This window comes from Polyodon spathula, chromosome 36 (assembly GCF_017654505.1).
Source record: "Polyodon spathula isolate WHYD16114869_AA chromosome 36, ASM1765450v1, whole genome shotgun sequence".
NCBI lineage: Eukaryota > Metazoa > Chordata > Actinopteri > Acipenseriformes > Polyodontidae > Polyodon > Polyodon spathula.
This window is the reverse complement of record NC_054569.1, coordinates 3,663,602-3,685,817: the sequence shown is the minus strand read 5'-3', so window position 1 is coordinate 3,685,817 and position 22,216 is coordinate 3,663,602. Positions and strand designations below refer to the sequence as shown.

Genomic DNA, 22,216 nt, shown 5'->3' with positions numbered 1-22,216 from the left:
CTCAAAGCACCTGCTGTGGCAAGCTGAGATCTACGCTGTCTGCATAAAAGTTGACATATAAAGCAGCTTTTAGAAATGCAAAGTTCATCCACTTTTTTAAAAACATAAGTAGCCTTTTAGCACCCTCTGTTGGTCACAAATGGTATATTGTTCCTCGATGTAATGTGATTAGACACTGCAGTTGTTTGCTGTACCAGGGTGCTGTTATTTTGCAGTACGCGTTACAACGTGTTGCGCCGTGTACTGCGCTTGCCCGGACCTGCGCAAATGATTTTAGCTCAGAAAACAAGGAAACACCCATCTGAACGGGGTACGATGTACTGAGTTTAACCCTTAAAAGTTATTTTCAATATAATTTTTTCACAATTCCGCAAATGTATTTGACTTGAACTGATGAGCAACAAATTGGGTTATCTAAAATTGTAAGCATATATGATTTTGTGGGTGATCGACAGTTGGTCTTGTATGTAGTGGTTTGTGTAGTCGTCAATCACAGCACTTCTGAATCAATGTGCCCTTAATTAGAGCCTTGTATTTGCTGGAGATCTCATTTTAGAAGGTGTCAATATAACGTTTTTCAATTGGTATCACAGTGCATGTGTATTTTAAATGCAATGGGTTTTAAATGTATAGGGCTATACTAAGATCACAAGGATAACTGTGAGCAGTATTTTAGTTGCTTTGTTTTTGCCGATCGATTACAGCCCTGTGTTTGTTATCTAGTTAATAAATACCTTGCCTTTATCTTGATTGATCTGCCTTTAATATACTTTAATGAGTTAGTGTTTCCTCAGGCAGCATTGCACAGTAAAGCAGATGGGAGCATCACAGACAACAGTGCACAAAGAAGACCCACAAGACGAAGCTGCTGAATACTTGTATACAGAAAATTGTATTCATTACATGGGTATCAAACCGTGGTCCTAAAATAACTGAAGGTCAATTCATTACAAAATAATATTACTCCACACTATATAAGTAAAGAAATATTTTAGCAACCATGCATGCTCTTTATTACAACCTCCACCTGCACCCTTATTTGCATCTGACCCTCCAAACATTTGCATAATGCAAACTAGACAGGGTCCTTCGATTCCACTGGAAAACTCCTATCTGCCTTGAGCACCTGAACATTGATGCTGATAAAGCCCCCCCCCCCCGGCAATGCTGAATGTCTGTCAATGTTTTATAAGAATGATGCTATTGTCTTTGTCATGACAGTGATTTCAGACTGGGCAGTAATATTGTGCATCTCCAACTCTCTCAGGAATCTCACTGCAATACCAGTTTATTTTATGTTAATGAAAAACGGTTGAAGGCATGAGACTATAACGTTGGTAACAGCTTTAAATAGCGAGGTTAAAATGAGTTTGCTGGACTCAATCCAGCCCACAGTGGGTATCTGTCTACATCACATGTCAAAACCACCCGTCACAATTGCAGTGTCTGCTTAGGAGAGGCCCTGGGCAGACAATGATTCAGGCCAGATCATTATCTTACCACTTTCTTAAGCACTACATTCACAAAAACAGCCTAACAGTTAAATAAGTAAGCAATGCAAGCCATTTGTAACCACCTGGAAATTGTTTAGAAATATATACAAGCAAAAAAAAAACTGTGTCAGGACTATTTGTTTGACGGTAACGCTGTATTAAGGCACCTTTTGGTTTTACTGTATATTGTTCTTAATAGTTTGTTAACCTGTTTAATAACTCATCAAGAAAAGGCAAACTAAAACTCTTCCTCGTAGAATTGATATCCTCCATGTTCACTTTAGTGAAATTATACTTTTATAACATAGGTTACTATATATTAACTAAAGTTTAACACAAAATGAGCAGCCTTAGTTAATATATTAGTAGCCATATCTAACAGTTATTATTCTACAAAAGTGCCCTGTAAAATAATTCTCCAATATTTGGTCTGCATGAAAGCAGAACGTTCTTTTTTGTAGTTGCTGTTTCAGACAGCAGAGGGCAGTATTTCTCACATAGTTTCTACTTCGTTTACTTTCTGTTGAATGGTTTGATACGCGGGTCTGAGAGGTAGAAATCCCTCTACCGCAAGAGTTAAAAGCATTTGCGCAAACATAACTTGGCACTCCTTAGTAATAAATGTGTCTTCCATATGGCAGTTTACTCGTATTTGATACAAGGTTAAAAAACAATGTGTTAGCTAAGGCTTAGCGAAATTATAGCAAAAATATTTTAATAATATTATTAATACTACAGAACGGGTATGTGTAGTTGGATTTCAAACTCTATATATTATACCATTCATGGTTAATGTGCATTATATACAATTACACAGGGAGCTATCCAAATAAAATCTAAATGCATATAAAAAATAAAAAATAAATAATCACATATTTGGTTATTCAATATTGGCCTGAAAAACTATACGATTTGAATCTATAATGTACCACACTTTTAATGTACAAGTTCAGCGAGAGGAGTATATATACCTAGTATAAAAACACAGTCCATTATTGTGTTATTATCTTATATTGGGAATGAGTCACGAATTCTGTTAGGCTGCCTGGCAACACCTTCCTCAGCACAGGAATTAGAAAATAAAAATTGTGTGTACAATAATCTGATAACAGCAATGCCTTGCAGTGGGTTTGATTATGTTATATTGTGTGGCAGGTTTTTTATTCTGCAGCTTCGGATTTTGCAGCAGGATTGGTTTAAAAGAAAAGTTAAAAAAGAAACAATTTAAAAAAAAAGAAACCTTTCCGTGTGTGCGAATGAAAAAAGTCCAGCAACTGAGTCTGCCCCGGATGATTTGCAAGGGAAATTCATTCCTGCTCAGCGCTTACTCACAAGAGACACCAGGAAACCTGACAATGCAACGAGCTGGATTATACAAGTTTACCACGCTAGCTTATCAGCTTCCACACGTCTTGTACCATAGTTATACTATGGATTTACCACAGTTTTACTTAGTTTGTTTACCGTTATTAATAGTCTCTGTAAGTCGCCTTGGATAAAGGCGTCTGCTAAATAATAATAATAATAATAATAATAATAATAATAATAATTAATAATAATAATAATAATAATAATATGCTTTACTATACCTCTCTGAGCTTTACAGTGCTTACCTAGGCTTTGACTATCCCGCAATCATGTTCTATTTTAGTAATTCGGTATGTTTTACCTGCTGTGAGTTTCCTACAAGTTTCAATGTTATTATCAACGGTTTATACCCTTGGACCCTATTTTGAAATACGTACAAAATAAAAGGCGCAATGAATGTTTGATGAAAAGAACTTTAAACAGTAAAACTAGCATCCATAACTATAACAAACTCAACGGTGCTGAATAGAGAAATACTACAATGATAAAACCCAAATTCAATCACAAATGTTTTGACGAGAAATCTTTTTCAATTTCGCTTAGAAGACATTCATTGACAAAACCAAAAAATATTCATAAATAATTGACCTTCTAGGCAGTTGAACTGGGTCTCTCTCTCTCTCTCTCTCTCTCTCTCTCTCTCTCTCTCTCTCTCTCTCTCTCTCTCTCTCTCTCTATCTATATATATATATATATATATATATATATATATATATATATATATATATATATATATATATAGAATATATTGATTATGAGTTTGCATTTGTTCTCTACCATATACCCACGCTTAAGGGCAAACAATATCTGTAATGTATTAGCCTACTAATATAGCCTTTAATAAACTAGAAAGTGCCCCTTGAAATGAAGTTAGCAACACACTAACACACACGAGTGTTCTTTAAAACAGCCGGACCGATAATACATGAGATCAGCCCAAATGTTTGTTCACCTAACATTGAACTGAGTCAGCACGTTGGCAGTGCAGAGTTGAGAGCTATTTTCATGCTCCACGACGCTTCTCAATGAGGCCTGCAGACAAAGCACTACACATATCACTCCATTTAACAAACACTGCATTTGAATATATATATATATATATATATATATCAGGGGAGCGCCTGTTCACGTCCAGGCTGTGCAAAGTTGACCCTGATGCATGGGTTGGGAAGATGAAATTAGCTGGGCCTGCACCGCCTCACCACCCTCCTGAGATCCCTTGACGTGTGCAGGGCTGGGGACCTGCAGCTCGCTGATACCCGCTTTGCCGGTGAGATCGGAGGATCCCTTCAGTTCTGCGTCCGTTGCTGTAAGCATTGTAAATAATGAACACAACAGGACTGCTTTCTGATAAACGTGCACAGCAGGTCACGGCATCAGGACACGTTCCAGTGCCCTGGCACTAACATTGGCACCCGGGGCTCTTCCATGCATTTCAATATTTGCACAGTAAATCCTTTCAGAGGATCCATTTCACAGCTTCGTGATTCTTAATAATGTATCCCAAGAGTAATGCGTGTATTGATAACAGGGGGCTGTTTTTATTTGTTTGTTTTTGTTTTTGTGGTTGTTGTTGTCAATACAGGTACTCAATACCAATGGACCAGCTGCACTTTAATGAACAGTTCTGCTCAAGTATGTTTTGCATATTTAATAAGATCATCTCTGAAGCTACGAGTCCCTTGGTTTTTCCTAACAGTAGGCAGCTTACTCTCCAAACTCCAGGCATCGCCTCCGGCAGGAGATGTAGGTACTGTGGTTACGAGAAAGGTACTCACCTTTGATACAGGGCAGTGTGTAACGGCGACAGTTTCACCTCCCCGCGGGTCCCAGTGACGGTGCTGCGGGGAGCGGTGCCGAAGCACATTATCTGACTTATTTATTTTCATTGTTCTGATTTGTAATGGGGTTTGATGCACACATACACACAGGAAATCTGCCCGGTCATTGAGCAGTTCCCCGTGCTTTTATTATGTATTTACTGTAGTTTTTGTTTTGTTTTGTTTTTATTTATTTATTTTAACGTACCTTATCATAAAACTGTGGGTTTACCTGTGCTTGACCGTGCTTTCACTTTGCTTTATTATACTTTGCTAGGACGTTTATGTGGTAGACATATTATAAAGATGTTCCAAGATAATGCTTTTCCTTCCAGATTTTACTAAATGAAATGATTTTATTGCCGGCGTCTTTAACACTCATTGTTAACCTCATGATAAAACTAGTATAGTATTGCAAACTCGCCCGATCCCGCCATGCACAACGAAGCTAGCCTGAGAAACAGCAGAGACTGGGGACAGTGGTAAGTTTTTACATTTTGCGTCATAACTCCAAGACCATTTGAGCTGGTTTTTGATACAAACAACTTACACCTGTTTGTTACCAATTCCCCCCATTTTCATCTTTGTGAGGTAATGTAAAGACCCCAGTCAGTATTGCTTCAAATGCAAGGAGTCCGATGTTACAATTGACCCCATAGCCGGGGCAGTTGTAACAGTGGTCGGGGTCAGATGTAACATTTTGTGTATTTTATTTAATAACAAATAAACAACAACACGTCGTATTTCATTTAAAAACTTGATATACTATATCTATAGATACTATATCTATATATCTATATCTATCTATCTATCTATCTATCTATCTATCTATCTATCTATCTATATATATATATATATATATATATATATATATATATATATATATATATATATATATATATATATATATATATATATATATATTAATACTCAAACTTTACTGTAACAAGTAACAAGAACAGTAGTAACAAGAACAATTTTTAAACATTTATTTTGTATCTAGATTGAATCACTTATAATATGTAGTGCTTTGTACTAGCTGAAAGCAGACCTACTTTCAAAACTTAATACTTTGAAAACTAGGGCTTTTCAAAATAACTATTTCACTCTGACTCACAATTGTGACATATATATATATATATATATATATATATATATATATATATATATATATATATATATATATATATATATATATATATATATATATATCTTGCAGGGCCAGCACTGAACCCATACTTCCTTAGGTCAGGATGAAGCACAATAATAATCTTGAAGGCACTCAGCCTAGGTAACAGCGACCTTACCGTGTATTAGCAACCACGCCTATACCCCCAGCCCACACCTACACAAGCAATATCTCTTGCACGTTATTTGACATAATCCGTAGCACTTGCCGCAATTGATATTGACATGGTAGGTTTAAAGTATAGCTTTTATAGAGTTAAATCTCCGTGAATGAAAGTTGTATTAAACCAAATCTCTTTATAAAGGCCGACCTCTTAAACGGGTGCTGCGTCTTTTTGTTTCATGCAAATAATAAACAGGGTCTTGAAAAGCTGATCTGTGCTGTATTTTTACGAGCAGAACCATAGTGCTCGGCGACTCTAATCTAGAATGTCCATGCAAATCCAAGAGAAACGTCCTGCCGAGTATTTGCATGTAAACAAATCGACAAAGGTCGCTTCATAACTACTATATCAGTGGTATGAAATGTTAAAATGTCCCGAAAACACACATTAATCCAACAGTTCCCTGGTACAATGCTCTGTCACAGTGCACGCTGCTAGCTAGCTGACAGGTACAGACACACAAGCTTAACAACATTTTCAAGACCGACCACCCCGAGTTCTTGGCAGTCACCCCTGTTCTAGAGAACCATGGAAACCGGTAAGTGCTTCTTTTTCATGTACAAATATTACATTCATTGTTTTTATTTATTTATGTATTTATATATTTGAAAACAATTCAAATAAACACAGAATCTGGTTGTAGCCTCTTAAAAAAAACATACACAATACAGAGCACGCGTTGTTTTTGCGAGGAAACGAAAATAAATATATTCACTACAGAGCAAACTTGATAAGTGGACCAGATGACAGGGAACCGGATATCCAGGACTATCAATAACTGCTCTACAGTGGTGCTTGCTTATGTGCCTTTCTGGTCAATGTATATATATATATATATATATATATATATATATATATATATATATATATATATATATATATATATATATATATATATATATACTATCAGCACTTTAAATATAGCCTTTAAAATGTGTTAGTTTTAGTGAAGAGAAGAGAAATTATGAATCATTAAAAATAACTTTATGCCGACTAACACATACAAAATATACTTGATGATACCCTCAGGTGTAATACACATACAGGCCTTATATCTTTACTCCACAAAGCACAAACACAGACTCGTATTTATAAACTGCAAACTGAAGGAATGTTCCTTTTGTTTAAAAAAAAACAAAACAAACAAACAAACAAAAAAAAAACAACATGCGACAGTCTAAAACCATTTCAATTGAAAATAAACGTGGTGTTCCTAAAATTGTGGACATTTGTTTTTCCCAGATTCCTCCCACGTGCTCAGGCGTTGCCGGTGTCGCTTGGTGGATTCCGAAGGGTTTATCAATCACTGTGAGATGTTGGTATAGCCAGATGCACAGTCATATAAAGTGAGGGAGTGAGAAATGCAATTGATATCCTACGGGCAGGCCTGTAGCAATTTGTTTACATCCGAATAAACACCACCCTTTTGATTAAGATGTCAAAACCTGCCCAGAACGTTTATTTCGCCAGCCGTTACAATACTATCCACTATAACTGTGATTGATTACTTATTAATACGTGTATGTATTGATCTTTATTTATTTTCATTTTTTACAACATTTTTAGAAAAGGTAAATAAATAAATAACGAAATGGCCCAAGGCCCATACAAGCCTACAGCAAACCAACTGTAATTGAAATAAATGAGCAATTGTTTCAATGTAATATTTTTAAACTAAATTAGGGCTATGCTGAAAAATGTAATTTCAGTGTTTTGGGTACAATTTGAAGGAAACGACAGTTTTACCACAAATAATTGTTATAGAAATAAATGACTAAGAAGACTCAAATTAGCTGTTAATAATAATAATAATAATAATAATAATAATAATAATAATAATAATAATAATAATAATAAATAATAATAATAATAATAATAATAATGTGTTTTGAGATTGTGTACAAGGCGCTTATATTAGCAAATATTCATTAAAAAGATACATCTTGCAAAAATGTTTAAGTTAATTACTTGATTGATTCAGTGTCAACAGTAATATAGTGTTTATGAGTTAAACATACATTTTATTCAACACATTATCAACCCATTTTAGCTCAGAAAGTATGTCAAAATAATGCTTTCAAATGCCTAGGAATTCCAACGCATTGCGCGCTATTCCAGCGGTCTTCCCCTGGAATTCGTTATGAATGTTTGGCCATCTTTCATTTTTTTCTAATCTTGTCTTTTCGTTATTATTACAAAATAACGTAATATTTTGTAACATAATATTTAACGTAATAATAATGTTTTAATTTAATTTAATAATGATTTTTTTTTTAAAATCAAACACTGAGATTATTATTATTATTATTATTATTATTATTATTATTATTATTATTATTATTATTATTATTATTATTATTTAATAACACGTTTTCTGCACACCTCTCAAGAATGTCCTGTAATAAAAGATGTTCAGGGGGCCGTGTCCAGATAGCGATGGAACGAGGGGTTTCAGGATTAATCTCACGATGCTCTGCAGCTGTTTACATCGCGGTCGAAACTCAGGTGCGTTTCCCAAAGCCCCAAGTGAAACTCCAATTTAACAAATGATCGTGAAGTGCATCGTGGACCCGTGAAATTAGCATGGCCATTTGAATCACATGTAGTGCAAAGAAGTGCATGCTTGCTTGCAGAGAAAAAAAAAAACCGCACACAAAAGGAAACGTGTTTGTCATGATGGCAAAAGAATAAAAAAAATGGGTTTATTAATACTGAAACAGAAATACTTGTGAAAGCGGCAGAAGCTATAAATCTCTTTCGCAGGGACTCGCGGTGCATTCCAAACCTTCACGATTGCCCCAGACCGCTGGTCAACTCACGAAGGAGTTCAAGAGCTAGTGGAGTAACGATGGGGTTCGGGAAACACTGCAGTTTTGAAACGTTGCTTGCAGCCCCTATTCAAGTTAAAGTTTGAGATTGCAGCACTTTCAAAAGTCTATCAAGGCCACGTGTCTGTGGCTGCATTGTATGAAGCTTCAGCATTTTACATAACAATATGTTTTTGCATGCAATTTCCTATCATGCCAATGTGAAACTGGTGTCAATTCAATGGCGAGCGACATCTGTGCATTCATGCTACTGAATTAATTTACTTGAAGAAAAAGGATAAAATAGCAAACCAGAGCTACTATATCAATGCAAGGTATTGTATTTACTACTCAGATATTCAATTACAGCTATAATGTTATGAGCATATATATTTTCTGATTTAAAAAAATAACCTTCATAAGTCATTATGGCTTTTGCTATTTTCATTTATTTATTTGACTCTAGAGACACATTAGTTAAGAAACAAATCAAGTAATTATACTATTAAATATTTAAACAGGAATACAAATGCTAAAAAACATGTTATCTGATAATGAACAAGAAGTTCCACCAAGTATTATTATTATTATTATTATTATTATTATTATTATTATTATTATTATTATTATTATTATTATTATTACTACTGTATCTGCTATGGCTACTACGACTACCAATAATAATAATAATAATAATAATAATAATAATAATAATAATAATAATAGGGGTAAATCCTGTAGGTCAACATGGAGCCCTTTTCTCCTTAGTTATTGTTATTATAGACAGTAGTTTTCTCCAGTACACTTGCTATGTCTATGGGATGGAAATATGGAATAAAGTCTTTGGTCAGATCTCTGGGTTATAAAGGACTCATCATTAACAGTATCCCGTCAATATGGTGAGCCAATTGGACAGGCAGTCAGTGCCTTGGGCTGTGTTTCAAACACTGAGGAATACGAGACTGTGGAGGTTATGCTACGTTTATGCCCAGTTTTATCTCCTTTTCTTGTTTGAGAACAACGTTGACTGGTTCTTTTCCAGCGAAACAATGGGCCTAATTGATTTCCTATCCATCTTTAAAAGTCTGTTAAACAAACAGCAGCAGCTGCTGGCTTCAGCAGGCCTGGGAGGGAGAGGTTTTTATTCAAATGATCCCTGGGATCAACACAGGCAGAGGTGAATACGTTGGACTAACAAAGAAAGATGTGTACTTGGGCTGAAGGACCATCGACCACGTGTTTACAAAGGAAGTGCAGCTTTCAGTAGACTCCCTGACATCTCCTTATCACCTGAACATAGCTGAATGATAAAAGAGACTGTTCCAATCAAATTGTGCCCCTACAAGATGTTACATTTCCACTGTGTAACCGATCAAACACTCAAGTAGAGCTGATTCAGAAATACTAAAGGAAACCGGCTCCATAAATTCAGTGACAAATGTTTAAACTGGAAGCCTTTTTCAGTGTCTTCAGCAGGACTCTTCTAGTCAAAAGTGTCTGTCCTTGAATGTTTCTCTTAGTATTTCTGAATTTCTACTGATAAGAAGGACACTTCTGCTCATCAAAGCAATGCTGTTTGTAAAGCACAGGTATATTTCATGTCTGTTGCTACACCTTATCGTTATGGATAAATGTATTGTCTAAAGGAAGAAAGCATGTTGGTAGCAGTGGTATGGATCCATTTGAGCCTAGGCCCTATACAACGATACAATACATATCCCAGACTAGGCAAATTATCAGTAATGTAACAATACTGATTATCGGCCAGCTTTGTATATTTTGTTGTAAATCGTTTTCAGGCTGGCCTCGTGACGCGATGTGCTGTATAAATGTATAGTGCTATATTTCAGCAATCTGAACAGACTACAGATTACAATGGATGAATTGACAGGTGGTATGGCTGATCCCTGTAAGAACAAACCCAAGCCTCTTTGTTGAGTGCTTATTGCATCTTATCAGTGACTCGTAGCCAATGAAATTAAACACTTTATACAAAATTATTATTATTATTATTATTATTATTATTATTATTATTATTATTATTATTATTATTATTATTATTATTATTATTGTTGTTGTTGTTGTTGTTGTTGTTGTTGTTGTTGGTGTTGTTGTTGTTGTTGTTGTTGTTTAGTTATTTAGCACACACTTTTATCCAAAGTGACTAGGGGGTGAACTATGCATCACAACTGATGTTGCAGAGTCACTAACAACAGAACCTCGGTTTTACGTCTCATCCTGAGCTGAAGAGAATAGTTTTTGCCTATTTAGATCAAGCACCTCACCTGCCTGAATCTTGTACTCTATCCCACTAGCTGGAGAGTATGCATTGTAGCAGGTGTAAGATTTAGAAGGAAACTCACAAAGGTATTTTACTCCATGAAAGATATGAAGTTGAGATGAACAGCTGTGCAATTTAATTTGAGGTATTCCTAAATTGATTTCCAGTTTTCGAACATTAAAGGGTGTTTTTGCCTTTCAGACAAAATGGTGCAAATAACAATTTTGGAGTATATAAGAACATAAAAACAATTTAGAAGTATTGGCTTGGTAGTTTTATTGCTGGGTGAATTATTCTTTGAGCTAATGAAAAGTTAAGAGCTTTGATAATCCAGACTCTTGTATTGCAGCGTGATTCTGATGAAATGGAGTTCAATTGCAATCCACAATTCGACAACAGTCACTGTGAGATTGTATAGTAATGCTGGCTGTCATGATAAATCTGTCTAATACAGCTCTGAATAGTATTCACATCAGACTGGCACCCGATTTTCAGTGCTATGTATAAACATATCTTACTTGAATGCTTTTAGTAATGGCTCCAAGGTAGGTGTGCTAATACAGAAACTCCTGCAAAGCTGCTGACAGTGTTGATATCTATATTGTACTGTTACCCCATGGCCCTTATAACATCATAATAGCATGTGTGGAGTGCACAGCCTTTGAATTTACAGCAGGATCCCCGCAAAGGGACCCAGCAAAACGATCTGAAATAGCAACCTGTTCCTAATTTATGGAGATCTTCAGAAATAGTCTTAATGTGAAGCTGATTGATCTTCAACTGGAGCTGCCACGAGGTCTATTAGGATATGTGAGCTACAGGTACTTTGAAACAGCCCCTGAGGTAAGCTTTTCTGTTGTGCCAGCTCCAGATATTTCCAGCTCCTTTTGCCCGAAGCCAGGGTGCTAATTTGCTAACACATGTAGTTGTGCCAATGTTAGCTTTTAAAAGGGCGCAGTCTGATTCTGAAAGGGTTAAATACGATTTGCAGGTGTCCCTCGGTTTTGTACGTACCAGTGCCTGTGGCATTAAGCGATCTTTAAAAATGAAAGATAAAGATAGTCCTTGAATAGGCTTTTTGTCAGTTAATATATTCATAATGGCGTGTTCTGTGGTTAATGCGTCAGGCTCCGTGAGTGTCAGGAATATAACAATAAATACGTCACGTGGATTCTGAGATCTTAACAACTTCATTTGATATACAGCTGGCTAAATGTTATGGCTTGTTTCATTGTATGACTTTTTTTTTTAAACGATGTTTCTTAAAGGGGACTGCCTTTGAGGGTAACTGTAAAACATAGTAATGGTTATTAACACTGAGATTAGCAAATCTTTTATTGCAGTCTGTATAACCCTTATAAAAGTTTACCATGGTATCTTTGCATATTACACTGTGTAACATTTTTTTTTTTTTTTCCTGGGTAGTAAGTATAGAGAATGGCTATTATTCCCCACAAACTAAAGCATGTATTTACAGTATAATCGTAAATCTCGAAAAACTACTCACTTCTAAATCTTTTGTAGTCATTTTTGTATTACTTTAGTATAAATACATGTTAATTTGGATTCATATGTTGTTGTTTTTTCTGACTTTATGTGAACAAAAAGACACACATTTGCCCATTTTCCCATTGGAAATAGTGATATTTTGAAATATCACTGTCCTGGTCACAAAAGCAAAGTTTGTGGGGAATAATAGCCATTTTCTATACTTTTGAGGCATAAGCAATTAGGAAATAACACTTACTACCCAGGAACAAAAATTGTGTTACATAGTGTTATCTTTTCAATTCCGAGTCTGCATGCTCTCCCCGTGTGCCCTGTGACTGAGTGTATGTGTGTGTGGTGCCCTGCGATGGACTGGAGTCCGGTCCAGGGTGTAGTCCCTCCTTGAGCCCTGTGTCTGCCGGGTTAGGCTCCGCCTCACCGCGACCCTGTAAAGGATTAAGCGGTTACTGATAATGGATGGATTTATTTATTTATTTATTGCAGTTTTGTCATGCTTTTCCCTATGGTTATACTATGATGTAATATGTTTTGCCATACCTCGCTAATCTTTGCAATGCTTTACCGTTCTTTCACTACACTTTACTACGCTTTGCAGTTTTACTACTATGGTAAGGGAATCCTTTCTTAGTGGTACAAGATGAAACCGAGGGGCACTCATGGCTATAGAGAAAGAAGTTTGCGCTGATTTTGTGTTCATTTTTTAAGTTGATGGCTATACCGAGATTTATCTTTTCATATTAACATTTAATTTCTTTACTTATCTCAAAAACATTTACGGTTCTCCCATAATAGCCATCATAGGCAATATTAGATCATGTATCTCATGCCGATTAGGCCGCTCACTGTTAAAAGTATTTAATAAAAGGTGTAGCTTTTAATTCGTGATGAATAATTGCAATGTGTTGCACGTTTCTGGCCTGTTTCGTTGTTTCGTCACACAATGGAGATAGACTGCAAACGAAACGGCCTGTCAAAGAGGTTACCTTTGTGTTTTATGAAGGCGAAACTGTGGGACTGCTTATAGTATATCTTACTGTTAAAGTAAACTTGATTGTGGAAGGTTCCGCGTTTTCTGTGGCCCCAAAGTTGCATAGCATAGTATTGGTTTATTAATGTATTTATTTTCACTTCAGTGTGGAAGGTTGCATAAATCCGGTGATGCTTTGGACCCGCACTGTAATCCGGTTTCATTTTGCCTGTTAGAAATTCTATTGGTTTACTCCCCCCCCCCCCCCCCCCCCCCCCCCCCCCCTCCCCCCCCCCCCCCCCCCCCCCCATCTTTATTTGGGATACTAACCCTACCATATGCGATAAACGTTTTATTTGCAATAATTTTGTTTAAAGTTTCTGGGTTTACCGGGAACGCTTAGAATGAACGCAGAGTGTGTCTCTGAACGGTTTTCATTGGTCCTGGGATTCAAACTACAAACTTTATTTAAATTACACAATTGCATGCCTGCGTCTGGCGGGTCCTGGATTCAAACTATACCGTTTATTTATTGCGTGTCTTTGGAATTATGCGATAGCTCTGTTTATTTGTCCTTTGACGGTAAGTAGTTTTAAATGTGGTATTGCAAGGTATAATGTATATGCTGTCAATAGTGTACGCACTTGCTTAATGAGCTTCGGTTTGTAATGCTGTTTAATTGTTGGACAAGTCAACAAAAAGTGTAATTTATGGGTTATAAATAGCACATTAACCACTGTATAGACTTAAGTATATAATGTGCATCTAGGTTAACAGCTACTTTAGAAAAAAAGTCATTTAAATTATCATTCATAATATTAACCTTATATATTTAAGTGAATATATATGTTTTATAAAATATATACATGTATATATTTAAGAATACATTTTTACATGTAATGTGTAAATAATTATTACTTTATGTATGTATGTATCTGCCTTTTAAACAATACAATAAAGACACAACATGCTTATTTCTAAAACATATTTCCTTTTTTTCATGCAGAATATTCCAAAAGAGTGTACCAGGGAGTCCGGGTAAAACACACCGTGAAGGATCTGCTCGCAGAGAAGAGATCAAGACAGAGCAATGTGCCGAGCAGATACAACGTAAGAGAACAGAAAGTGCAGCTCAAACCTGAAGACTAGTGTTGCAATTAAACAATAATTAGAATCATTTACTTCGGGCTGTCTGTAGATCAGTTCACCTTTCTTTCTTTCATAAGAAAATAAAATATATTGTATTCACTAACTCACATCAAATAGACATCAAATCCTGTACATTAATGCAGTCTGGTTGCTTTTACGGTTTAAACAAGCAGGGTAAGGAAGCCAGATGAATACCCCTGGTGCGTTTGCTTTATTGCTGCCACAGCATAGCCCTGCCTGAGGTATTGTTGGACCAGGGAGAAAGCTGTTTGCTCGCTCCGTGCAGAGGCAGTCGACCACGTGGTTGCTGTCTGTTGTAGAAAAGCTAACCCCCCCCCCCTTTTTTTATGAGATGAGTAATCTAATTGAATTTGCATGGAGAGATTTTACACGGCACTGGCCCTGCAATTACCAGCCAGGAACGAAAGCAGCACAGGAGGAAAGTCTTGTGATCTGTGGACTGCTGTTATTGATATTAAATACACTGTGTGAAAGTATCGGGAGAGGAAATCTCCACCTGGTACAAGCTATCTGATCCAACTATGTACGACTGTGAATGCTGCATCTTATTCTAGACGAGGACACCGCTTCCTTGCAAGATACAAATCAAACACTTTATGAACATAAGTTAGATTCTTTTATTTAGCATAATGTAATCAAAGAAACTACAAAATGATATCGTAAAGTATAGCAGAAGCCATAACAGTAGTACATTATTTCATGTTAGATTTTGAAATGTCGCTTTTTTCGTTAAGTAGATGGAAAACTACAAAGCGGTATGTAATTCAATATGTTAACGTAACATTATTCAGCAGGTTTCATTCGACTTTATAAAGCAAAATTATTTAATTCTAGACAGTGAGGCACAACCTTTCACTATAGCTGTCAACCAAAGCCTACGCAACAACAAAATAAATAAATAAATAAATAAATCTTCAAAACAGAGGAATATGCCCCAAGGTCATAAAAAAAGATCAAGCTAAGAACTCCTAATCTGCTTCCTTCCCCAAGTTAAATCGCACGTGTAAATTGCTTACAGCAGTGTTTGGACACTCAAGAACGGAGACCTTACTTCTCTGTATGCTGTCTGTTGTACCGCAGTCACGAACTTTAACGACATCATTTCCACATGGATCCTTCAGACAGGAGGTGAGGCATATCGACTCGGCTACAGGGAAGTCTTAGCACTGACAAATTTCATTCAAATCAAGTCCTCAGAATTTGGTTGCCCTGCAGGCTAACCTGCATTGATAGCAACCTTTCATGTTTGCAGTATGCAAACATCGGAGCTCGTCCTCTGCCACAACCAAGGAAGGCAGACACGGGACATGGAAGATTCTTCCAGGGCTCCACATGGGTGCAGTGTACAGGTGGATAATAATGTGACACAGTTGGTAATTTAAAATAAGCGTGGATGCGAGTTGGAGGACTGACTTTACTTAAGGTATAGCGCCAGATTCTTAAAACTGATTCTTAAATATAGAAGTTACAGTTTATAATAGTTTATAATAAAAACTTCAATATGAAAAAACCATCAGGCTACACCCATATATCCGAGTTGACTTTACTGGGTGAAAAATGTGCCAATGCCGTTTTGTGGAGCAAATGGCTTTGAGAATCTAGCCCATATACTCTAAAATGAATTCACATTGATTTATAATTTTGCTTTGGATGTTTGATCTTGGCATTTCCTTTCCATTCGTTAATAAGAGCGTGTGATACTTAAACACTCTATAATTGTCATCAGAAAGAAAAAGAAAAAACACTCAATAAAATGATCAAGTCTGGCATTTCTTTCATGCAATATGTTTCGTATTTAGTGTTTACATTATTAAATGCAATTGTACTAAAGCTAATTTGTGCACCTATTTGATTGCTATGTAAACCATTAAAACATTTACATTTACTAATTTATTTTGTGATTTTCAATAGATTTCATGCTTGTACATATTTATTTTACTTTCCTGAGCTGTAAAAGAGCTTAAAAATATTTTACAGTACTTTATATAAACTGATATTGAAGCAAGCAAGGTGGATTTGTATGTATTTTTCAATGTGAAGTCATAATGTTTCTGAATGGTTTATAGTGCTGTTGTAGTTTCCGTGCAAATGCCCTTTATAAATCTATTTCGGGGCGCAGTATTTCGTGCAAACCATCTGAAATGAATTGCAGTCAGTTAAGTTACATGCTACTCCATTTGACTAACTTCCTTAAGGCACTGTGCACAGTTAATAGCGTGTTCACTAGCCATGCAGCTGATCATAGTTCCGCAACACACTTCTTTATAGAAATTTGCTTACGTTTTCTTCAACTTGCCCTGGAGTTATGGTTAGGGTTAGAGTTGTATCATGCAAAAACATTTACACATTTACATTGTAATTATGCATAATAACCTTCTCACAAATGGCATAACCTTGCCTTAATAATATCCCCTTTGACTTTTTCAAAGGAACTAATAATAACAATTATAGAACCTTCCACAAATCTTATGATTATTATATTATTTGCTGGTGGGATTTGATTTCCTCTACACAGTATAGTTGTGCCCCAAATATAGCCCCCGAATATAACCCCCAATACATATAATCTCTTTTTTGATTGTGCAATAGTTTAGTTTTTAGGTTTCTCAAGCCCTGATCCCTGTAAATCAGAAGTGATAGAGTTTTTAATTGCAAAGCCCCCTGTCTATGTATCTACCGTCCTGTATGAGTATTGGGTGTTAGTGTAAAGACAAAGATTTTTACCAGGTTAAGTTAAACATTGCTCTGAAGAGATCTCCTGTAAGGGTCCTTATGTAAATCATCATTGTATTGTGTGTATTGTATTGTTTGATTGTATTGTATTGTATTGTTTGTATTGTATTGTATTGTATTGTATTGTATGGTATTGTATTGTATTGTATGTGCATTGTATGTGTATTGATAAAACTATTGTTTTGTATTTTAGAGTGGATCGAATACTTCTCAGCCAGCGTTTGTCCAGATGTCAGGTAAGAACGTCTTTAAGCATTTGTCATGATGGCTTCAGTAACTCCAAGGCAGATATTTCTCAGGTGAATATAAGCAAACCCTTGACACTTTTGTAAAATTAAGGACTTGTTTTATTTTAATTTATCGCACTGTAGTAATTAGATCACTTGTGATCTCGACACACTGTAACTGCATTTTGTTATATTTTTCCCCTGTTCTTAATGAGCAGCCGTGCATTTGAATGTTGTACTCAACATACATATGAAGACAGGTGCCTATTTCAAAAGGCAATATTCACTGTAGTAGGTCATATTAGATCTCTATAGCACTCATGTCGCAGTAGAGGCGAAGAAAATATGATACATATTTTGAAGCAAGGTGCAAAGGTATTTTCAGAGAGCAATCAAATCATTTAAATTGTATTAAACTAGTAAGAGCTTACAATAATTCAGCACAATGGTGGAATTCCTTTAACTGTACCTAATTTCCAATACTGCTGTACAACTATAAGCAACAAACATTGCTGTTAAGGATACCCTTTGTTTAAATGTAGATTTTTTTATATAACGTATTCTACAGGGAATACTGCATGCCACTCCATTTGTGCATCTGTGCACAATTCAGTGTAAGTCAAATTCAGTAATAAATGAATGAAAGTTGAGCAAAGTAAAATCAAACAGTAAGCACTGTAAAAACTAGAGATATGGAAAGCATATTCAAAAACTTGACAAACCATAGCAAGCTATGGTAACTGAATTGCATAACCACAGGAAAAGCATGGGAAAGCTAGTTTATCGTGGTAAACATTTAGAAGTGATAATAGGCTGATTCTAGTAGATTTGAAAACTAGGTAAAGTTATGTAGCTGTGTAACAGAGTGTCTTTCATTGACAGGTTCACACATGCTCTCTGGATATTATGGAATGAGAAGATCGTTTTTGTCTGAGTCCGAGTTCTCGCACTGTCACCCGAGCAAGCAGTTTGCAGCTGATGTCTACTCCTCAACCCTTGGAGGAAAGCCCCTGTCATGTGACCCCTCCTCGGTTTCGGGGTACACTCCGCTAATAGACAGCTATTACCCCGAGTCCTTCGGAGACTATCGTAGCCCTGCTTTCCCTTCCGGGGGCAGCCCCATCTTCCCCCAGTCAGCGCTGCCGTCCCTCCTGCCGCCATTCTCCGGAGATCCGGCTCACTTTCTTCTGGTGTGTATTACTGTGGCAAAATGATCTTTTCAATGATTAATGTGTTTGAAAATTGTGCAGGTATTGGCAGCAGTTAACTGGTCATAACGTCTTCTGTACTTTATAGATATATTAAAGAAAAAAAACTTGAGGTGTTACAATTTACCCAGAACTTTAAATAGGACAGCATTGTCATGACTGTATAATCTCACACTCTGGAAAATCTTTGTTTTTATCCCTTTCACAGCTACTAACTCCTACTGGTATTGCTGCACAGCCACTTCCCTAACACGTCATTCATTCCAGCTTCATAACATCATGTGCTTCCAATTTAGTTCCTCACAAAATAAATGCCCCACCCTGTCTGCTGCTTTGTAGTGAACTGGCCTTGTTTTCTTTAACCCACAGAGAGACTCGTGGGAGCAGACAGCACCTGACAGCATCAGCCAAGGGGAGGGTCTTTGTCCGGACGCGATGCCATCGATTCCGCCCAGCAACTCCTTGACGAATCACGAGTGTGGGAGCCCCACTCAGTACCGGGCCACAGCTCGGAGCTCCAGCACCGGAGGCACCCAGCCCTACTCGCTCCACTCCCTTGATGACATTCACTATCCGCCAGCTTACCCTGGCACCTCCAGCTACTCCACCTGCCCTCCCTACATGGCTGTGCCCAACGATCTGGCTTCCAAGATGCCCCATTTGGCCTCCGAAGACGGTGACAACCCCGCGACCTCTATAAATGACACCCCGTCCTGGACAAAGGATGATGGGAGCAACACGTGGTCACCGTATGAAGTCCGGAGGTCATACTGATAATAAAACAAAACAAAGACTTACAAGCTTCACCAGCTCAGTCCGTATGAGGACTAATAATTCTGAAGAGGCTATTATTCATTCTTTTGTAGTTTTTTTATTTTATTTGTATGTTCTTTGATATAAATCTGAAGTCTGAAGAGTTGGTACAAGGGACTAGATTAGATTTTTTCCTGTATAAAGCACTGCCAAGTCAGACTGACTAAAATGCTAGGCCTCTATTTTTAGGCACGCTGTTTCTGTACGTCTGAAGGTCAAAGGGCTTTATATAGGTATATAAAACACAAACAACACAAAGCAGGTACTGCTGTATAATATATCAATTCTGATTAATGCCATTTGGTGGGATTTTATCAATGCGGTTCTGTGTTACTTATTCTGTAGCTCGCAGGCAAACTTCACAGTGCAGGAGAGCAGTCAGAAAACAAGCCATTGTGTTTCCAAAACAGCAAAAACCTTTACTTCCTCTCCATACTAAGATACGCCCACACTGCAAAGAAATGTTTGTCTACTGTTATAACGTGTTTCTTAATTATTTTTACTCCTGATGTATTTTTGTATGAGAGCATATTTAAAGAAATAATTAAAAGAGGGAGATAGGGTCAATATTTGAGGAAACTATTCAGCATTGCAAATTATGTATTTATTTATGACAAACCAGGGTATATAAACTTTTGTTTGTTTGTTTGTTTCCAAATGGAATGCTCTGGACCCTATGTTTTATTTTTGTTTTTTTTTTTTTACAGGTTTTCTAAAAATGATACAACAAACTGTTTATACATTCTCACTAGCTTTGTAACACTGGTGTTTTTTTTTTAATGTTTTTAGACTTCCTTAATAAGATCAGGCACGCTTTCTTTGGAACTAGAAAATTAACTGTGTGGTCCTAAAACACTGATGTGGGATTTTGATTATCACCCCAAACCCACTCTCTAATGCTCATATCTATGGGACTTGAAATTTGACCCACAAACCACCTGTAACCTTTTGGTAAGGAAATGCAATCAGCAGTAGTTCTCCTCTCAAGCTGGTAAGCTTTCCTGGTAATTTACGATAGATTCTCAATGTTAGTCTGCACTCTTGTTGTGACTGTACCATATACGGCGTGTAAAACAATATTGGTGCGTCGATTTAAAATCATTTTGAAACATAATGTTGTTTTTTTGTTTGTTTTGTTTTTGTTTTATAATCAGTTTTTGAACATTTTTGTGAAATTTCACAATCGTTCTGTACTTCTGTATATAAATTCACCCGCTAACTGTTCCAGAGTCGCACTCAAATTTGTTGCTTCTGATAACAGGAACAAACACTGGAAACGTGTCGATAAACTTGCCGAGCAGCTTTCCGTGTATATATCCTCGTAAATATTAAAACATTAAACACAAACCTTAAGATAAGTCAACTAGCTGTGGCTGTGGTTCTTGTCTGCTATCTTGTCCAGACTCACCAGCGTTAGCCGTGCACCGAATTAATGAATGGGCTGCCTGTCCCGTTTACAGCAATCCCATAAAACAAAACAAGAAAGAGAGCCATTGTGCGCTGCGCTATCTGATAATGCCACGGTAAGCATAGTCGACGAGAGTCCCGAGCAGCGTGCTATTTTACAGTTATCAGCATTTCCCGTTTACTGAGACGAAACATTGCATCTGATAATGATGTCTGCTGAGGCATAAATATTGCGCATGTAAGGTTAAAAACACAAGAGCATGTGGTGATAAAGTGCAGTTCAGTGACAGGTGCAGCAGGTGGAGGGGTTCGAAAGATTAGATTATTATTATTATTATTTTTTTTTTTTTTTTTTTAAATGATAATATCCTTCGCATTTAATTTTGCAGATGTTACACGTTTGTATCACTGTAGCTGCCGGTGTGCGGTGCCAGTAATTCAGATTGTATCCTCCCTCGTTTCAACAGCTATCGCTATTGTCTTAATTATCCTAACTTGCCCCCCGGAGGCTGGTACGAGGCACGTCTTCATGGAAAGTTTTGGGGTTCTATTCAGCACAGACATTTGCAGGTATATTCTGCATGCACGATTCATCCTGTAGTTTAGACTGGAGCTGTTGGGTGCTGCTGCGGGCACCAAAATAAACTACAGCAAATAAACATGCCTGCATTTCTGATTTAATAATAATAATAATAATAATAATAATAATAATAATAATAATAATAATAATAATAATAATAATACGGTTTCCTATGTGAGACAATTTCTGCAAATGTCTGTGCATAATTCTGAATTCTGTAATAATTTCTGTGATCGCAGAATTGGGGAATCCTGGTAGGATTGGTGAATAAGCCTTTTTGTTTCTGATTAATAAAAAGTGTAGTGTTGGATGTAAATATGTACGCAGAATAAAATAAAGCAGGCGAGTAGAACACGTTCTTGTACTGTTTCATACATGCCAGCATTCTGACAATTAAACGCAGTTCAATATTGAACACTTGATTTGGTAAGTTTGATGTTCATAAATAATATTTAAGGTCCTCTCATTGTCCTCTTCCTCC

The 22,216-nt window shown here is 36.6% G+C and overlaps 1 protein-coding gene across 3 annotated transcripts; it reads left to right on the top strand.

Annotated features, from left to right (window-relative positions):
- Window positions 1–6,402: 6,402 nt before the first annotated feature.
- Window positions 6,403–21,514, top strand: si:ch211-213d14.1 (uncharacterized protein C11orf53 homolog). 3 transcript variants are annotated; one of them, XM_041234800.1, is made up of 5 exons: window positions 6,403–6,571; window positions 14,604–14,707; window positions 17,694–17,736; window positions 18,610–18,917; window positions 19,305–21,514. In XM_041234800.1, the coding sequence occupies exons 1-5, from the start codon at window positions 6,562–6,564 to the stop codon at window positions 19,707–19,709; spliced, it is 870 nt and encodes a 289-aa protein (XP_041090734.1). In that variant the 5' UTR covers window positions 6,403–6,561; the 3' UTR covers window positions 19,710–21,514. The 3 variants fall into 3 exon arrangements, with proteins under 3 accessions (XP_041090734.1, XP_041090733.1, XP_041090735.1); XM_041234799.1 differs by lacking the exon at window positions 6,403–6,571 and adding an exon at window positions 14,075–14,179; XM_041234801.1 differs by lacking the exons at window positions 6,403–6,571; window positions 14,604–14,707 and having other exon boundaries at window positions 17,715–17,799.
- Window positions 21,515–22,216: the final 702 nt, after the last annotated feature.

What these genes read in the sequence shown, in the direction of transcription:
- si:ch211-213d14.1 (XM_041234799.1), top strand. Translation starts at nt 14,083, where the DNA reads ATGCCTGCGTCTGGCGGGTCCTGGATTCAAACTATACCGTTTATTTAT. An exon ending in ATGTGCCGAGCAGATACAAC is followed by an intron (nt 14,708 to 17,693) that starts GTAAGAGAACAG and finishes TTTGTATTTTAG; the next exon opens with AGTGGATCGAATACTTCTCA. An exon ending in ATCCGGCTCACTTTCTTCTG is followed by an intron (nt 18,918 to 19,304) that starts GTGTGTATTACT and finishes TTTAACCCACAG; the next exon opens with AGAGACTCGTGGGAGCAGAC.